The sequence below is a fragment of the Bipolaris victoriae genome, assembly GCF_000527765.1.
Source record: "Bipolaris victoriae FI3 unplaced genomic scaffold scaffold_22, whole genome shotgun sequence".
NCBI lineage: Eukaryota > Fungi > Ascomycota > Dothideomycetes > Pleosporales > Pleosporaceae > Bipolaris > Bipolaris victoriae.
The window spans coordinates 281,988-294,591 of record NW_014575370.1 but is presented as its reverse complement, the minus strand read 5'-3'; the positions used below and the strand labels follow the sequence as shown (position 1 = coordinate 294,591).

The window sequence follows — 12,604 nt, the reverse complement described above, 5'->3', positions numbered from 1 at the left end:
TCAAATCATTCACTTTCCACCTAGGGATCCATTTATCTTTCCCCTAACCTTTTTCTTTGGTATACATGTCCCCTTTTACCTCCCCCCAACAGGTTTCATCCCATACCACCCGATAACCGCAATGCCCAAAAACGCACTAACCACACTCATCACCAACGCCGCAATACCCCTCCCGGTAAACCCGTCCGGCAACCTCCCCGGACTCTTATTCTCGCCGCTCAAATCCTCCAGGTTCTTTGTATTCCCCGCCGCATTCCCTTGCGTCGGTACTTGCGCGGCACGACATACATCCCAGTGATCCTGCGGTATCTTGCCGTCGAGCTGGCGCTGGACGGAGAGCGGGGCTTCGATGATGGTGGCGGTGAGACCGGAGGCGACGTGCCATTCGATGTGGCAGTGAAAGAGCCAGACGCCGGGGTTGTCGGAGCGGAAGCGCAGGACGAGGTGCCCGTTTGGACGGACGAGGATGGTGTCGCGGCGCATTGGGGTGGGGTTTGCCAGGGATGGGGATGGGGAGGAGGTGTTGTAGGATCCGGCTTCTGCGTCGCTGCGCTCGAGGACTTGGAAGGTGTGGCCGTGGAGGTGGAAAGGGTGTCTGTTTGGAGTTGTTAGGTATGTTTCTTTGGGAAGGGGAGGGATTACTTACTTTCCCGGATCCATGTTGTTTAGGATGATTTCTACGACTTGGTTTTGGGCGAGAATGAAGGCGTTGGTGTTGCTGCCGTAGATTATAGGGTCGGTGGCGTTGGGGCCGGTGGAGAGGACAGTGTAGAGAGTGGGGACTTTGGGGCTGACGTAGGTTACGTCGTTGAAGAAGGCACTGGTTATATGTTAGTTATTTGATATTGGAAACACGGTGAAGAAAACTTACTAGTTTGCTCCGTCGTTCAAGTTGTCCATCTTCACATCGAGCGTAATGGACTGATCGACATGATCGAATGCTCCTTCCTTATCCCAAGGCACGAGTTTGAAATCGTCAAACGGTTCAAAAGCATCTACATCTTTCGGAGCTGGTAGTTCCTTCTTGTCGTCATATACAAGCCACCCCGTAACATTGGGATTCAGCCCTTCGGGCACCGTGTCGAACAGGTCCTCGTCCATGCTGCCGACAAAGGCAAAGTTGGATAATGTATCATTCTTGGCAGTGACGAGCACGCTGTAGCGTTGAGCAGCAGTTAGGTAAATCATGTCTGCGTCCATAGGCTCAGTGTACACGCCGTCGACTTCAACAACGCGCATTGTGTGCTCCTCGAACCAGACGTACTGGGCGGCAAAAGCGCCCATGTTGACCATGCGGAAGAGATATGTTTTGCCAGGCTCAATGCTAACAGTCAGATTTTGAGTGTCGTTGAGCAGAGCTGCCTGAGGCACGGGTTCTGCGCCCGAGGGATTGGCAATGCTGATGAAGCTTGCGAGAAGGTTGTGCATAGAGTCATGGTACCTGCAAGTATGATTGTACTTGGTCAGTCATTCTTGTTCGACGATCATATTTCAATGGCTTTGCTTACCAGTCAGATAGTGTTACTACAACTTCCTTGTCATAAAGGTCCTTGTGTGGATTTTCTGGATCATGCACGATGAGCGGTCCGCGGAGACCGTCAGGATACTGGCCACGCTCATGGCTGTGGTACCAGTATGTTCCTGGTTGATTAACCTGTAGTGATCAGTCCTAGATCATCTCCCTCGTAAAGCCAGTACTTACTGTGAAATTATACGTAAAAGAGCTACCTGGAGGGATCCCGCACTGGGTGCCTCCAACCACGCCATCCATATGCGTCGTGCCATTCATAAACAAACCATGAAAATGCAAACTGGTCGACTGGTTTCCCAGCGAGTTCTTGACATTGACAATGACCTGGTCGCCTTTTGTTGCTACAATAGCTGGGATGGGCCATTGTCCGTTGATTCCAATGGTTGGGCGATTAAACTGTCCATCTGGATTCGCATATGTCCATGCTACATCGAAGTCGTATGTGACAGTCGCAGCCTGAGCAGTCGAACCGAGAAGTAGCAGTGAAACGAGGAAATTGGACAAAGAAATCGCCATGTTGGGCGGCGAGGGGAAGGATTGAAGCGTCTAGTGAGCTACAAAGGCTACACTGGATGGTCCAGCAAGCGGGGAGTACACCACGACGTACTCAGCTCAGTTGAGCGGATGATCAGACAAGACTAGGTCTGATTGTGTGAGCATGGAATCATCAGATAAATGGCACCAGACTGGTCCGATACCTGAAAATCAGATTATGCCTTGCCATCAGCTGCGGGCGACTAGCTGAAGCCACATTGGTTTCGGCGCCGAGTTATCAGATCATCTGCCGGAAGTTTGCAGAGTGAAAAGACAGTGGTCAAACAACACAGAGCGGGGCATGTATGCGCTTCTAGTCAAGCCTGGTGTGTGTACGGGCCGCAGATCCAATCATGTCTGGCCTGCGTCAAGCATCGCGTCTCGTGATTCGCCGCAGGGTCATACCGATCTGCCTGTTATCGGACCATCTGATAATCTGGACCACTATCGGCCCAGCCATTTGGTCAAGAGGCGCCGAAGAATCAACAAGCCCGCCTTAGCCTGCGCTATTAAAGTCTTGAACTCATTTGGCGTGGCTGGGCGTGAGAATCCCGCTGATCACTATGGTGGCGATTTTTTGAAGCTGGTAGGGGTTTCGTAGGGGTAGATGTTGCATGGTCTGGCTGTGGTACTTACTATGTAGACGATGTGAAAACAATGGTTGAACAGCACCACCAGTACGTCCCGAGAGCTTCTGAGAACAGTAACACCATCAAGAAAAACTTTCACAATATGACATCGGCCCGTCCTCTCGCGTCGGCTCGCAAACTTGATTGAAAGCCAGGGTCATTGGGCATAGGTATTCCGAAACTCGGCTTTTCACTAGCGTCATGATACAGAGACGGGATGCACATGCACGAGCAAGAGCTGAGAGCAGGCGCCGCCCACCCCTCATCTGATTAGATCCTGTCTTCTTAAACTCCTCGCTTTTTATCTGATTCCTAGATCAAATGCCAATTGAGCGAGCTTGATAGCTATCAAGATGCCGAACGTCTTTGCAGTACCAGGTGTGTGAGCAGACTATACAACAACTGCCCCTCCACATGCGCCTAGCGCCTTTCGTACTAACTTTGCACCACTAGTCTTCTTCATTTGCTTCCGCGAATGTCTAGAAACAAGCATTATTGTTTCTGTACTCCTCGCCTTTCTCAAGCAAACTCTAGGTCCTGCACAGGATGCTGCTGTCTATAAGCGGCTCGTGCGCCAGGTCTGGTACGGCGTGGCAGCAGGCGTATTCATATGCCTGATCATCTGCGCTGGCGTGATAGGAACTTTTTACACGGCAGGAAAGAACACTTTTGAGTCTGCTGAGAACATCTGGGAGGGCGTCTTTGGAATCGTGGCTAGCGTCATCATCACCCTCATGGGCGCAGCTTTGCTTCGCATCAGCAAGCTCCAGGATAAATGGAGGGCCAAGATTTCCAAGGTGCTGGAGCAGAAAGATCTCAATCTACCTGTTAAGGGTAAACTGAAGCGCTGGACGGAGAAGTATGCCATGTTCATCTTGCCGTTTGTAACGGTGCTTCGCGAGGGCATCGAAGCAGTGCTGTAAGTCGATGCGACCCAACCTTGATAAAGTCTCTTTTGGCTAAGCTAGTATCCAGTTTCATTGCAGGTGTCAGTCTCAGCGCTCCAGCGACAAGTTTTCCCCTGGCTGTCATTTGTGGCCTAGGTGCAGGTGCCTTGATCGGCTATCTCATCTACAAAGGCGGTAACAAGACCTCGCTGCAGATCTTCCTTGTGGTGTCCACATGCTTTCTCTACCTCGTAGCTGCAGGTCTCTTCTCCAAGGGTGTCTGGAGTCTTGAGCAAGATGCATGGGTCAAGCTCGCCGGAGAGGGTGCTGCTGAAGCCGGCGCGGGTCCTGGCAGCTATGATATCAGGAAAAGCGTTTGGCACGTCAACGTAAGGTTTGACCTCATCTGCCCTCGGATCCTTAGGCTGACTATTGCGCCATAGTGTTGTTCTCCGTTAGAAAACGGTAGCGGCGGGTAAGCATATGTCATTTCGTATACAAGATCCCCGCTAACAACGTCGCTTCACAGTTGGGGAATCTTCAACTCCCTGCTCGGCTGGCAAAACAGCGCGACCTATGGCTCTGTCATTTCCTACAACGTATACTGGATCGTCGTCATCATCGGCTTCCTCTTCCTGGGCTGGAAAGAGCGCAAAGCCAACCTCTCCAACACGGCTGAGATCGCAAGCGAGACATCCAGCGAAGAACGCGAAATTGCCACGGACAAGGCAGCCAACGAGCGCGCCGGAATCAACACGGCTGTACGCGAGATTTGAGTAATGACAAAATAGAAAGGGCCACCCGCGCAAGAGAAAACTCGGGTCTGCTTTATAAGAATAATGTCACGAGAGATGTATTGGGAGGCCTGGACGACACAGCCCATCTCTCACAAAAAGGCTTATCGCGTATAGAGCCGACGCTAATGCGGTTCCAAGATCCAGAAACAGAACTGCCACTAGAAATAATGGAATTTATCCACCTCCTGAAAAACACACCTTTCTGTAAAAACAAACAAAATAAATCCTCCGAGGAACGTCAAACGTAAATATGATCGTCGATGTCGGCCAGGGTTCTGCCTGCTCTAGCAAATGTGTATCTGCCGCACCGAAACGCGTGTCGTTCAAGGGGAGGGTTGTTTATCTGTGGGTCGTAACTACTTTACTAGCAATCGATTGCAGCCATGCAACAACCAACGTCTGAGCACAAACCCGCCCCCCCCATCCATTCCCCCATGCTTCCCTTTTCTTTTTTCCCGCAATTCCCATTCCATTCCTTGCCTTTGCGTTGATTTTTTTTGTGGAGATGCCGACTAACCCTCCCAACACATACGCGATATGATTACGATGGCGCGGCTGACAAACCAATGCACTTGCTCAGCATTTTGTTGCCATATATAACTTGCTATACGCTTTGGTGTCCTTAGGGCGTGGCTGAGTCCTGTCTCGCACTTCAACACCCCCCCCCCCCTTCCCACGTACGCACGCACGCTCTTTTCTGGGCGTCTCGAGTAAGAAGGATGGAACACAGGGCTGTACTGGTTGGCGCGTGAGCGTGAGCGCGAGCGCGCGCACACACACACACACACAGCGGGGGGCCGAGTTTGGGAATCTATGCACGGAATTTTGTACGCCCCAAGGAAACCAATTTTACTTAAAGCCAGTCGCTTGAACCCGCTTTTCGCCTTTTCCCGTATATGGTGTTCCTCTCCCCCCTTTCCCCAACTTTTTTACCATCACTTTCACTTTGAACGGTTTTCACTCATCACTCGTTCTTTCCAGTTTTAGCAAACGGTTTTTGTGGAACCAGCTGAAACCGTTCTCTGCTGCTCCTGCTGCTATATTTACATATAATCACCTCACTTTCACTTTGAAACCTTGACATATATCACCGACATTGTCTAAAAGACGAAATCTACGTGTAAAAAAAAAGACAACCCCAAGTCCAGGCAAAACAAAAACATCAGAAAAAGATGTATTCCAAATCTCTCATCCTCGCCATCCTGGCAACGGCATCCACCACCGTCGCCGAATTCGCAATCATAACCACTCCCCTTCCCACCAACCTCAACGTCCTGACAGACGTATGTTCCCTTCCCTTCCTCCCTAACAACAACAAACTAACCCCACGCCCAGATCTCCGCCTACAAATCCTCCATCCTCTCCCAAGTCTCATCGGGTCTCGCCTCGCTAACCGGCGACCCAGCCGCCGTCTCGAGCGCTGCCTCCGCACACAAGGGCCTAGCCTCCTTCGCCGCAACAGCCACCTACTCGATTCCTCCCAAAGTAACCGAGATCGGAGCGCTGGAAACCTTCTCTACGACGCCAGTATGGTACAGTGCGCTGCCGACCGATGTCAAGGCCTACTATGATGGGTTCAACAAGGAGGTCCAGGGATTGATTGATCAGGCTATTCTGGGCGAGAGGAGGAACGAGACTGAGACCCAGTCCGGAGGTAGTAGCCCAACGGGAACGAGTGGTGGCGCAGGTGCGAAGGAGACTGGTGGTGCGGCCGGTGTGCGTAGTGCGGTGGGAGTTATGGGTGCGGGTATTGCTGTTGCGTTTGCGGGTGTTTTAGCTTTGTAGGCAGCGGGTGGTGTTAGTCGTGTTTTGAATGATGCGGCCTTGTTCTCTTCTTTTCTCTTTCGAGATATCTGGGGCTCTGTCCCCTATCACCATTTACGACCTTCTCAAACGATACATTGTGTCTGGGCACAAGTCCTTGGGCAAATACTATGCTCTGTTCATCTCACGCCAAATTTCAAAAGTGCTCTTACTTATGTTTTTCCTTGTTTTCGTTTCTGTAGTTGATTATTATGGATGAGGCCATCGAAGCTCGTTCGAATATTGTGCCGTAGCAAGATCTATAAGAGTTACAAGATGTAAACGAAAGGCAGAAACAAGAAGTGCAAATGAAGCGCGAGTGTACAGTCAAGACTCTGAAAATGGAAAATGAAAAAGCTATGGTGCCAGGGGCAAAGAGCCAAAATCGCCAGTGACTACAAGATCGCTAATTGAAGAAGATGTAGGAAATGCGCAGTGATCAATGTGCTTTAGACCACTGCATGAGGCCATTGGGTTACGCGCGCTTTACTGAGCAAACTGGCATGGGTGGGGGGTTTGCCATATACATAAGCAGACACAGCGGCGGGACGCGGTGAGGTGAGAGCTGCTATCTCGTCTTTCAACGACATATTTACTGGCTCTTCTTTGAGCCGCTTCTCCTGGGTAGGCCTGCCTGCCTCCTTGCCTCACGGTCACCTTCCGCAAGCCATTGACTTGCTGTCTTCATCTGCACTCCGTTGATCCATTGCTTGATTAGCATAAATGGCAGTGCTACTACCATGAAGATCCAAGGGACGGTGGAATCCATCTTGTTTGCGCGAGCCATCTCCATAGCTGCAGCAGAAAAAGGGCTAGCGAAGAACATGGAAGGCTCGGGGGCTGCGGGCGAGCCGGGTTGCAGTGAAGACGGGTTCTTGGAGTCGGAGAACAGGGTGGGCGAGAGGTAGGGCGAGCTGAATGAGAGAAGATAGAGGGCGATGAAGAAGATTTCGTTCATGGCGCAGAGGGTGAAGAGAACTTTCTGCAGATATTGTCAGCAGCTATGACATGGAAAGGGTTACGCAACCAAACGGTGCCACATTTCCGACGTACGTTGTTTGAGTAGTACTGCTTCAGCAGCCAGTTCCTGCTCTCGTCGACATTCTTGTGGCTGCGCGCGCTACCACCCATGCTCAAAGTGGCATACATGTGCATGTAGTGACTCGCCAGGTCCAGGGAAATGAGCAGTTGGAACACGATGCTCCACCTAGGGAAAGCCTGGGCCAAGAAAACGAGCAAACAGGTCGTTGTGCATCTGTCTGTGACCATGTCCAACACGGCCCCGAATTTGGTGCTCTGTTCGTATTTGCGGGCGGCATAGCCGTCCAGTGCATCCAGAAGGCAGGATACGCTGTAGAGGAGAGTGCATGTGCGTGGGTGGAGAGGCATGTAGTAGAGCGATGTCAAGGCAAGGAAGACGCGCGAGTAGCCTGCCAGTCTGTTAGCTAAACCACGGGAATGGTGTGAGAAGAGCGGGCATACCAATCAAGTTGGGGATGAAGAGGAAGATGTTCTCTTGGGGGCCCTCGTGCTCCGGTCTGGGGGGCCTCACTGCTGCGCCATTGCCGTTGCCATTGGCTTGCTGTTGAACAGAGGCCATGATGGAATAGACTGTCTCTGTCGCGCAGTCGCGTTCTATAATTGCGAACTTAATACGTGCTGAACTTGTGGCCTGAGATATCTCGGATTACCCCGCTGCGCTTACTCTGGGGTGAAGGTCGAGTGTGTGCGCTGCTTACGCTCTGACGTACTAGGCAACAGCGAAGCGTGTAGTCAGAAGAAGAACAGATAGAGACTCGGAATCCAGCAGTCGTGTGTGATCCGATGCAAGAGGCCCAAGGCGACGCGTTGATGGTTGGGCGGAATGTGTCGTGTGAAGCCGGCGGCAGCTGTTGGAGCTGTGCGGGCCAGAAAGTTGTCGAATGTCTAGTCGGCGCCGATAAGCCGATAACGAACCTCTGGGCTGCAGGAAACTGCAAGGGTCGAGGAACACAGCGTCGTGGGACGAACCGCCGCAAAAGCAAAGTGGAGGTATGCAGGTGTCTGCGTGTAGTGTACGTGTCAAAGAGCAAGCCGAGTGCAGGTTTGTGGTACCTGGAAATTGAGCGCCAGAATTCCTTCGCCAGTTCGTCCGTCAGGTCCCGGCTACCCGCCTAAGCCAGATAGGGGCTTGCTTGGCATACGAAGTCAACCACACATCAGCCCCATTGTCAGCGTTGCCATTATGTAAGTGTACATTTCTCTGCTCATACTATGCAAAAACACTAAGCCCAGCTACATGCCTACTCCTTGAAGCCCTTGAAGCTCGACTTGGCCGCAATCTTCTTCGACTTGGACTTCATCTTGGACTGCTTCTCCTTTGCAGTCCTTGTGCTCATGCCACGATCCCCCTTGCCCTTCTTCCATTGTTTACCCTCCTTGCGCACATCCTTTGCTTCAAGCTTCTTCTTGTCCTTGCCGCTGAGCTTCTTCTTCTTGTCCTTACCTCCAGCCGGCCCGTTGAGCGCTGCCGCACCCCTCTCCTTTTCAGCCAACTTCTCCTTCTCCGTCTCAAACCATGTACGTCTCGGCCGAGCCTTGATCTCATCCTCGTGCACAATCAGGTTTTCACCCCGTTTGAGATCCCGCTCAGTGACAGTCATGGCACGCTCCTCTTTTTCTTCTTCCAAAACCTCCTCAATCTCCTTCTCCAGACTCTTGATCTTCTTCATCCATCTCTCTGTCTCCTCGGCAGGGACTTGACGGCTGACTACCTTGGCTCCTTGCTCGCGTGATGCCTTTACCGCTTGCTTGACCACTTTACGGTCAGGCTCTGCGGCAAGTGTACACGCTCGACCGCTTCGTCCGGCACGAGCCGTACGACCGACACGATGCAAGTAGATCTCGTGCGTCTGAGGCGCTTCGTAGTTGATGACTGTTGAAACATTCTTGATATCAAGACCACGCGAGGCAACGTCAGTTGCAAGCAAGTAAGACGACTTGCCGGAACGGAACGCTTCAACAGCTTGAATACGCTATGGGGTTGTCAGTATCGCGTCTTGTCTACAGTAGAGAAACCAGCCTACCTGTTCTTGGCTCATGTTACCGTGAAGCTCGCTCGCCTTAAGTCCACAAAGTGCGAATACTACTCGGACCCTATGCGCCTCTTTCTTTTGTCTGAAGAAGACGATGACCTTCTCAGTGTAGATCTTTTCACAGATGTACATCAAATATGCGAGTCTCTTGTCTTCTTTGCCTTGCCTCAATCGCACAAATTCCTGCGTCAATCCCTTGACGGTCTGTTTCTTAGAATCCACCATGAGCCGCACAGGCTTGTCCATACCAATTCGAATCAGCTTGTCGACTGAGCTCGTCATGGTAGCGGAGAAGAGCATTGTCTGACGTGATTTGGGGATGGTGGTGAGGATTTCGTTCAGCTGGCTCTCGAAACCTTCTTCGAGCATACGATCGGCTTCATCAAGAACAAGGATTTCGAGGTTCTCAACTTGAAAGGCAGCCGTGTTATGCATGTGATCAATAAAACGACCGGGCGTTGCAATGACCACATCTGGCCTCGTCTTCAAAACGGCTTCCTGCTCGCGCGAGGAGAAACCACCAGCCATCAATGCAAAAGTGATGTCGGTGAACGACGCGAGCTTCGTAGCAACATTGAAACATTGTACCGCCAACTCACGCGTAGGCATAAAGATGGCAACACGTGTGGTCGGAATCTTCTTCTGACGGTACAACAGACGCTCAAGGATGGGGATAAGGAAAGCAGCTGTTTTACCCGAACCGGTCTCGGCACCACCAACAACATCTTTTCCTTGCATAGCGATAGGAACAGCCTTGCTCTGAATTGGAGTTGGCTCCGTGAACCCTACGGATGCTAGGCCTCGTAGAATAGGTCGCGAGAGTGACATGGCCTGGAATGACCCTGTCGCTCCTTTTGCGCCTTTTTTCTTTTTAATTGTGACACTGTCTTCGGGCGCGAAAAAAGCGGCGGCCTTCTTGGCTTCGACGGCGTCTTCTTGCTCGCTCGTATCCTCATCTTCTGTCTCGGCAGCCTCGAGATCCATAGGGTGGGGAACATGAGGTAAATCTTCGTCTTCATCTTGATTGCCGTCTGACCCGTTCTCCTCATCAGAGTCCTCGTTTGCCCTGTCTTGTTCATTGTCTGAAGCTTCCTCCTCATCCTCTTCGTCTTCAGAGTCGCTGGGAGCACCCATACCGAAGCCGTCCTCCGCCATGAGCTCGTCATCGTCGCCGAAACCCTCAAAGTCACCGTCGACCGAGGTATCTGAGGAGTCTGGCTCAGCAGTTTGCTTTGCCCTCTGCTTATTCCGTCTGCGCTCAATGATGTCGTCGACGTCTACAGCAGTGCTCTTCTTTCCAGACTCCTGTGCGACCGTGCCATTGTCGTTTCCCCAACCGTCGAACTCCTCCACAAATCCCGTGTCTATATCACCGACAGCAAACTCGAAGTCGCTGGCAATGTCGTCATTTTGCTCAATGTCTTCGCCTGGCTGTGGCATTACGTTTTCGTCTTCGTCGTCTTCGGGCTCTGGTTCAGGCTCGGCGTGCTTTCCATTTTTTCCCTTCTTCTTGTCCTTCTTTGCCTTCTTTGAGGCGACCTCCTTGGGCCTGACACCCAGGTCCGGATCCTCTGTGTATTTCCTCTTCTTGCCAGCGCCTGCTAGCTTTGCGCTCGCCGCCGCCGACTCGTCGGCGCCACCATCGTCGGACACATCATCATGGTCAGAGATGGTGTAGACAAAATCGTCGTCGAAACTGGGCGCCATGGGTCCGAGGAGGAGGATTTGCAAGGAATTGTCGCGTTGTACAAATTTCACAAGTCGCAAGCGGTCGCAAAAAAAAGTTCGGCCCCGGGGATCTCTGCTGCCGCATCCCTGCAAGCCAAGGTGGGGCGCCGCTTCCGCCGCCGCTAACTCGTCTTGCACATGTACACTTCATCCACAACAGACCGACTGGATGCTATCACATACGCTTATCCAGGCCAGGGAGCACGACACGGCATTTGCTTGTACTAACTATGAATTTTCTGTCTGACAGCATGTCTTGCCTAATGCCACAAACGACTTCGTTGCAGCCATATCCAGGCTTCCCAACGGCCCGTGCCCACTGGCGCGTTTGTTGAACATAGACACAAGCTCATTGGGCAACGATCCCCCACCGCATTCAGAGGCCATGTTGATCTGGCTCGTATTCAGCAATACCGAAGGCATCATTTGGCCTAATATTGTCTTCCCTGTCCTGTACAAGGAAAGGCTACCATGTACACGCTTTCGTTCAACTGACACCACCCCACCGGCCATCACGCTCACTGACCTGGCATCTAACCAACTTGGCCTCCACCTCCAACATTTTACAGCCAAATCATCACCAACATATTGGAGTCTAGGCCTTGTAGCTCTGGTAGGATCATAGGCTAGCTATATGCCATACGTCATGCACATACAGCCGCAGAGCCTACACTGCTTTTCGGGGATATTACGGGAAGAGCGGCTATCCGTGTGCCACAACCGCCTTAGTATGGAGGCCTGAAGACTCCTTAGTTCAGGTCAATCACGAACAATTGGCTTGGGGCCAAAACTTAGGATCCATAATGACATCGATAGTGCTGTACAATACTGCACACTGTGCGCCTCTTCCTGCTCCACTCGTACTTCTCTCAAGTATAAGTCCAGCTTGTAGTCTCGGCATAATTGAAGCACAACACAGTCCAGACAATCATCTTCTCTCCTCCTTCATTAAACCAACAGCCACTCGCCAACATGCTCTTCTCTCGCCTTCCTCTCTTCGCAACCCTCCTCAGCGTGGCCACTGCTTGGGAAGGTAAGCCATACATGCTTAGCCTCTCATTATACTGAGCTGACCAACTTTGAAGCCACCTTCTACAATGCTCCGGACTGTGATGCCAATGGTCTGACCATCTACCGCTCAATGACTTCAGACTCATACGGCACCTGTATTGAACTTGACGGTACCTTATACACCGACGTCCAATGTCGACAATACATCAATGGCGGTGCTTCCAATTCAGAATGCACCGACGACAACATCTTCCCAATCTCCACTCTGTTCACATACGACGGCACCTATCAGTGCCGCTCTTACTATGCTGCTGGCTGCGAGGGACTGTACGATGAGCAATCGAAGCATGTAGTCGGTGCACCTTTTCAAAAGGAATGCGCGACTTATACTAAGCAGTACAAGTCTTTTGGTTGCACCAAGTTGTAAGTTATCAAGTAGGCATTTTCTTGGAGACGGCATGACTAATGCATTTTTCACAGCTCATCTTAATATTTGATCGTCGATGATTCGATGCAACGGCGAGATTTGTGGAAGCGGTGGACAAATGGTTTTGTTGAAGACACAAGGAAAACAGACTGACAAGGTATCCAAATTTCAGTCGGCTCTCAG

General features: G+C 51.5%; 6 protein-coding genes across 6 annotated transcripts; 3 read left to right on the top strand and 3 right to left on the bottom strand.

Moving 5' to 3' along the window:
* Positions 1–75: 75 nt before the first annotated feature.
* On the bottom strand, positions 76–2,047 carry COCVIDRAFT_93154 (multicopper oxidase; the record flags this gene model as incomplete). The annotated part of the gene is made up of 5 exons (XM_014703514.1): positions 76–595; positions 647–820; positions 872–1,441; positions 1,509–1,654; positions 1,703–2,047. The coding sequence occupies 5 exons, from the start codon at positions 2,045–2,047 to the stop codon at positions 76–78; spliced, it is 1,755 nt and encodes a 584-aa protein (XP_014559000.1).
* Positions 2,048–3,047: 1,000 nt separating this feature from the next.
* COCVIDRAFT_35807 (hypothetical protein) lies at positions 3,048–4,357 on the top strand (the record flags this gene model as incomplete). Its single annotated transcript, XM_014703513.1, has 5 exons — positions 3,048–3,072; positions 3,148–3,613; positions 3,670–3,970; positions 4,025–4,056; positions 4,111–4,357. 5 exons carry the CDS (start codon positions 3,048–3,050, stop codon positions 4,355–4,357), a joined length of 1,071 nt encoding a protein of 356 aa, XP_014558999.1.
* Positions 4,358–5,550: 1,193 nt separating this feature from the next.
* On the top strand, positions 5,551–6,163 carry COCVIDRAFT_35806 (hypothetical protein; the record flags this gene model as incomplete). Its single annotated transcript, XM_014703512.1, has 2 exons — positions 5,551–5,661; positions 5,714–6,163. The coding sequence occupies 2 exons, from the start codon at positions 5,551–5,553 to the stop codon at positions 6,161–6,163; spliced, it is 561 nt and encodes a 186-aa protein (XP_014558998.1).
* A 610-nt stretch (positions 6,164–6,773) lies between these two features.
* Positions 6,774–7,781, bottom strand: COCVIDRAFT_14087 (hypothetical protein; the record flags this gene model as incomplete). Its single annotated transcript, XM_014703408.1, has 3 exons — positions 6,774–7,163; positions 7,235–7,611; positions 7,664–7,781. 3 exons carry the CDS (start codon positions 7,779–7,781, stop codon positions 6,774–6,776), a joined length of 885 nt encoding a protein of 294 aa, XP_014558894.1.
* Positions 7,782–8,463: 682 nt separating this feature from the next.
* Positions 8,464–10,962, bottom strand: COCVIDRAFT_93160 (hypothetical protein; the record flags this gene model as incomplete). The annotated part of the gene is made up of 2 exons (XM_014703511.1): positions 8,464–9,195; positions 9,247–10,962. The coding sequence occupies 2 exons, from the start codon at positions 10,960–10,962 to the stop codon at positions 8,464–8,466; spliced, it is 2,448 nt and encodes an 815-aa protein (XP_014558997.1).
* A 993-nt stretch (positions 10,963–11,955) lies between these two features.
* On the top strand, positions 11,956–12,484 carry COCVIDRAFT_14085 (hypothetical protein; the record flags this gene model as incomplete). Its single annotated transcript, XM_014703407.1, has 3 exons — positions 11,956–12,016; positions 12,069–12,417; positions 12,475–12,484. 3 exons carry the CDS (start codon positions 11,956–11,958, stop codon positions 12,482–12,484), a joined length of 420 nt encoding a protein of 139 aa, XP_014558893.1.
* Between the last annotated feature and the right edge of the window lie 120 nt (positions 12,485–12,604).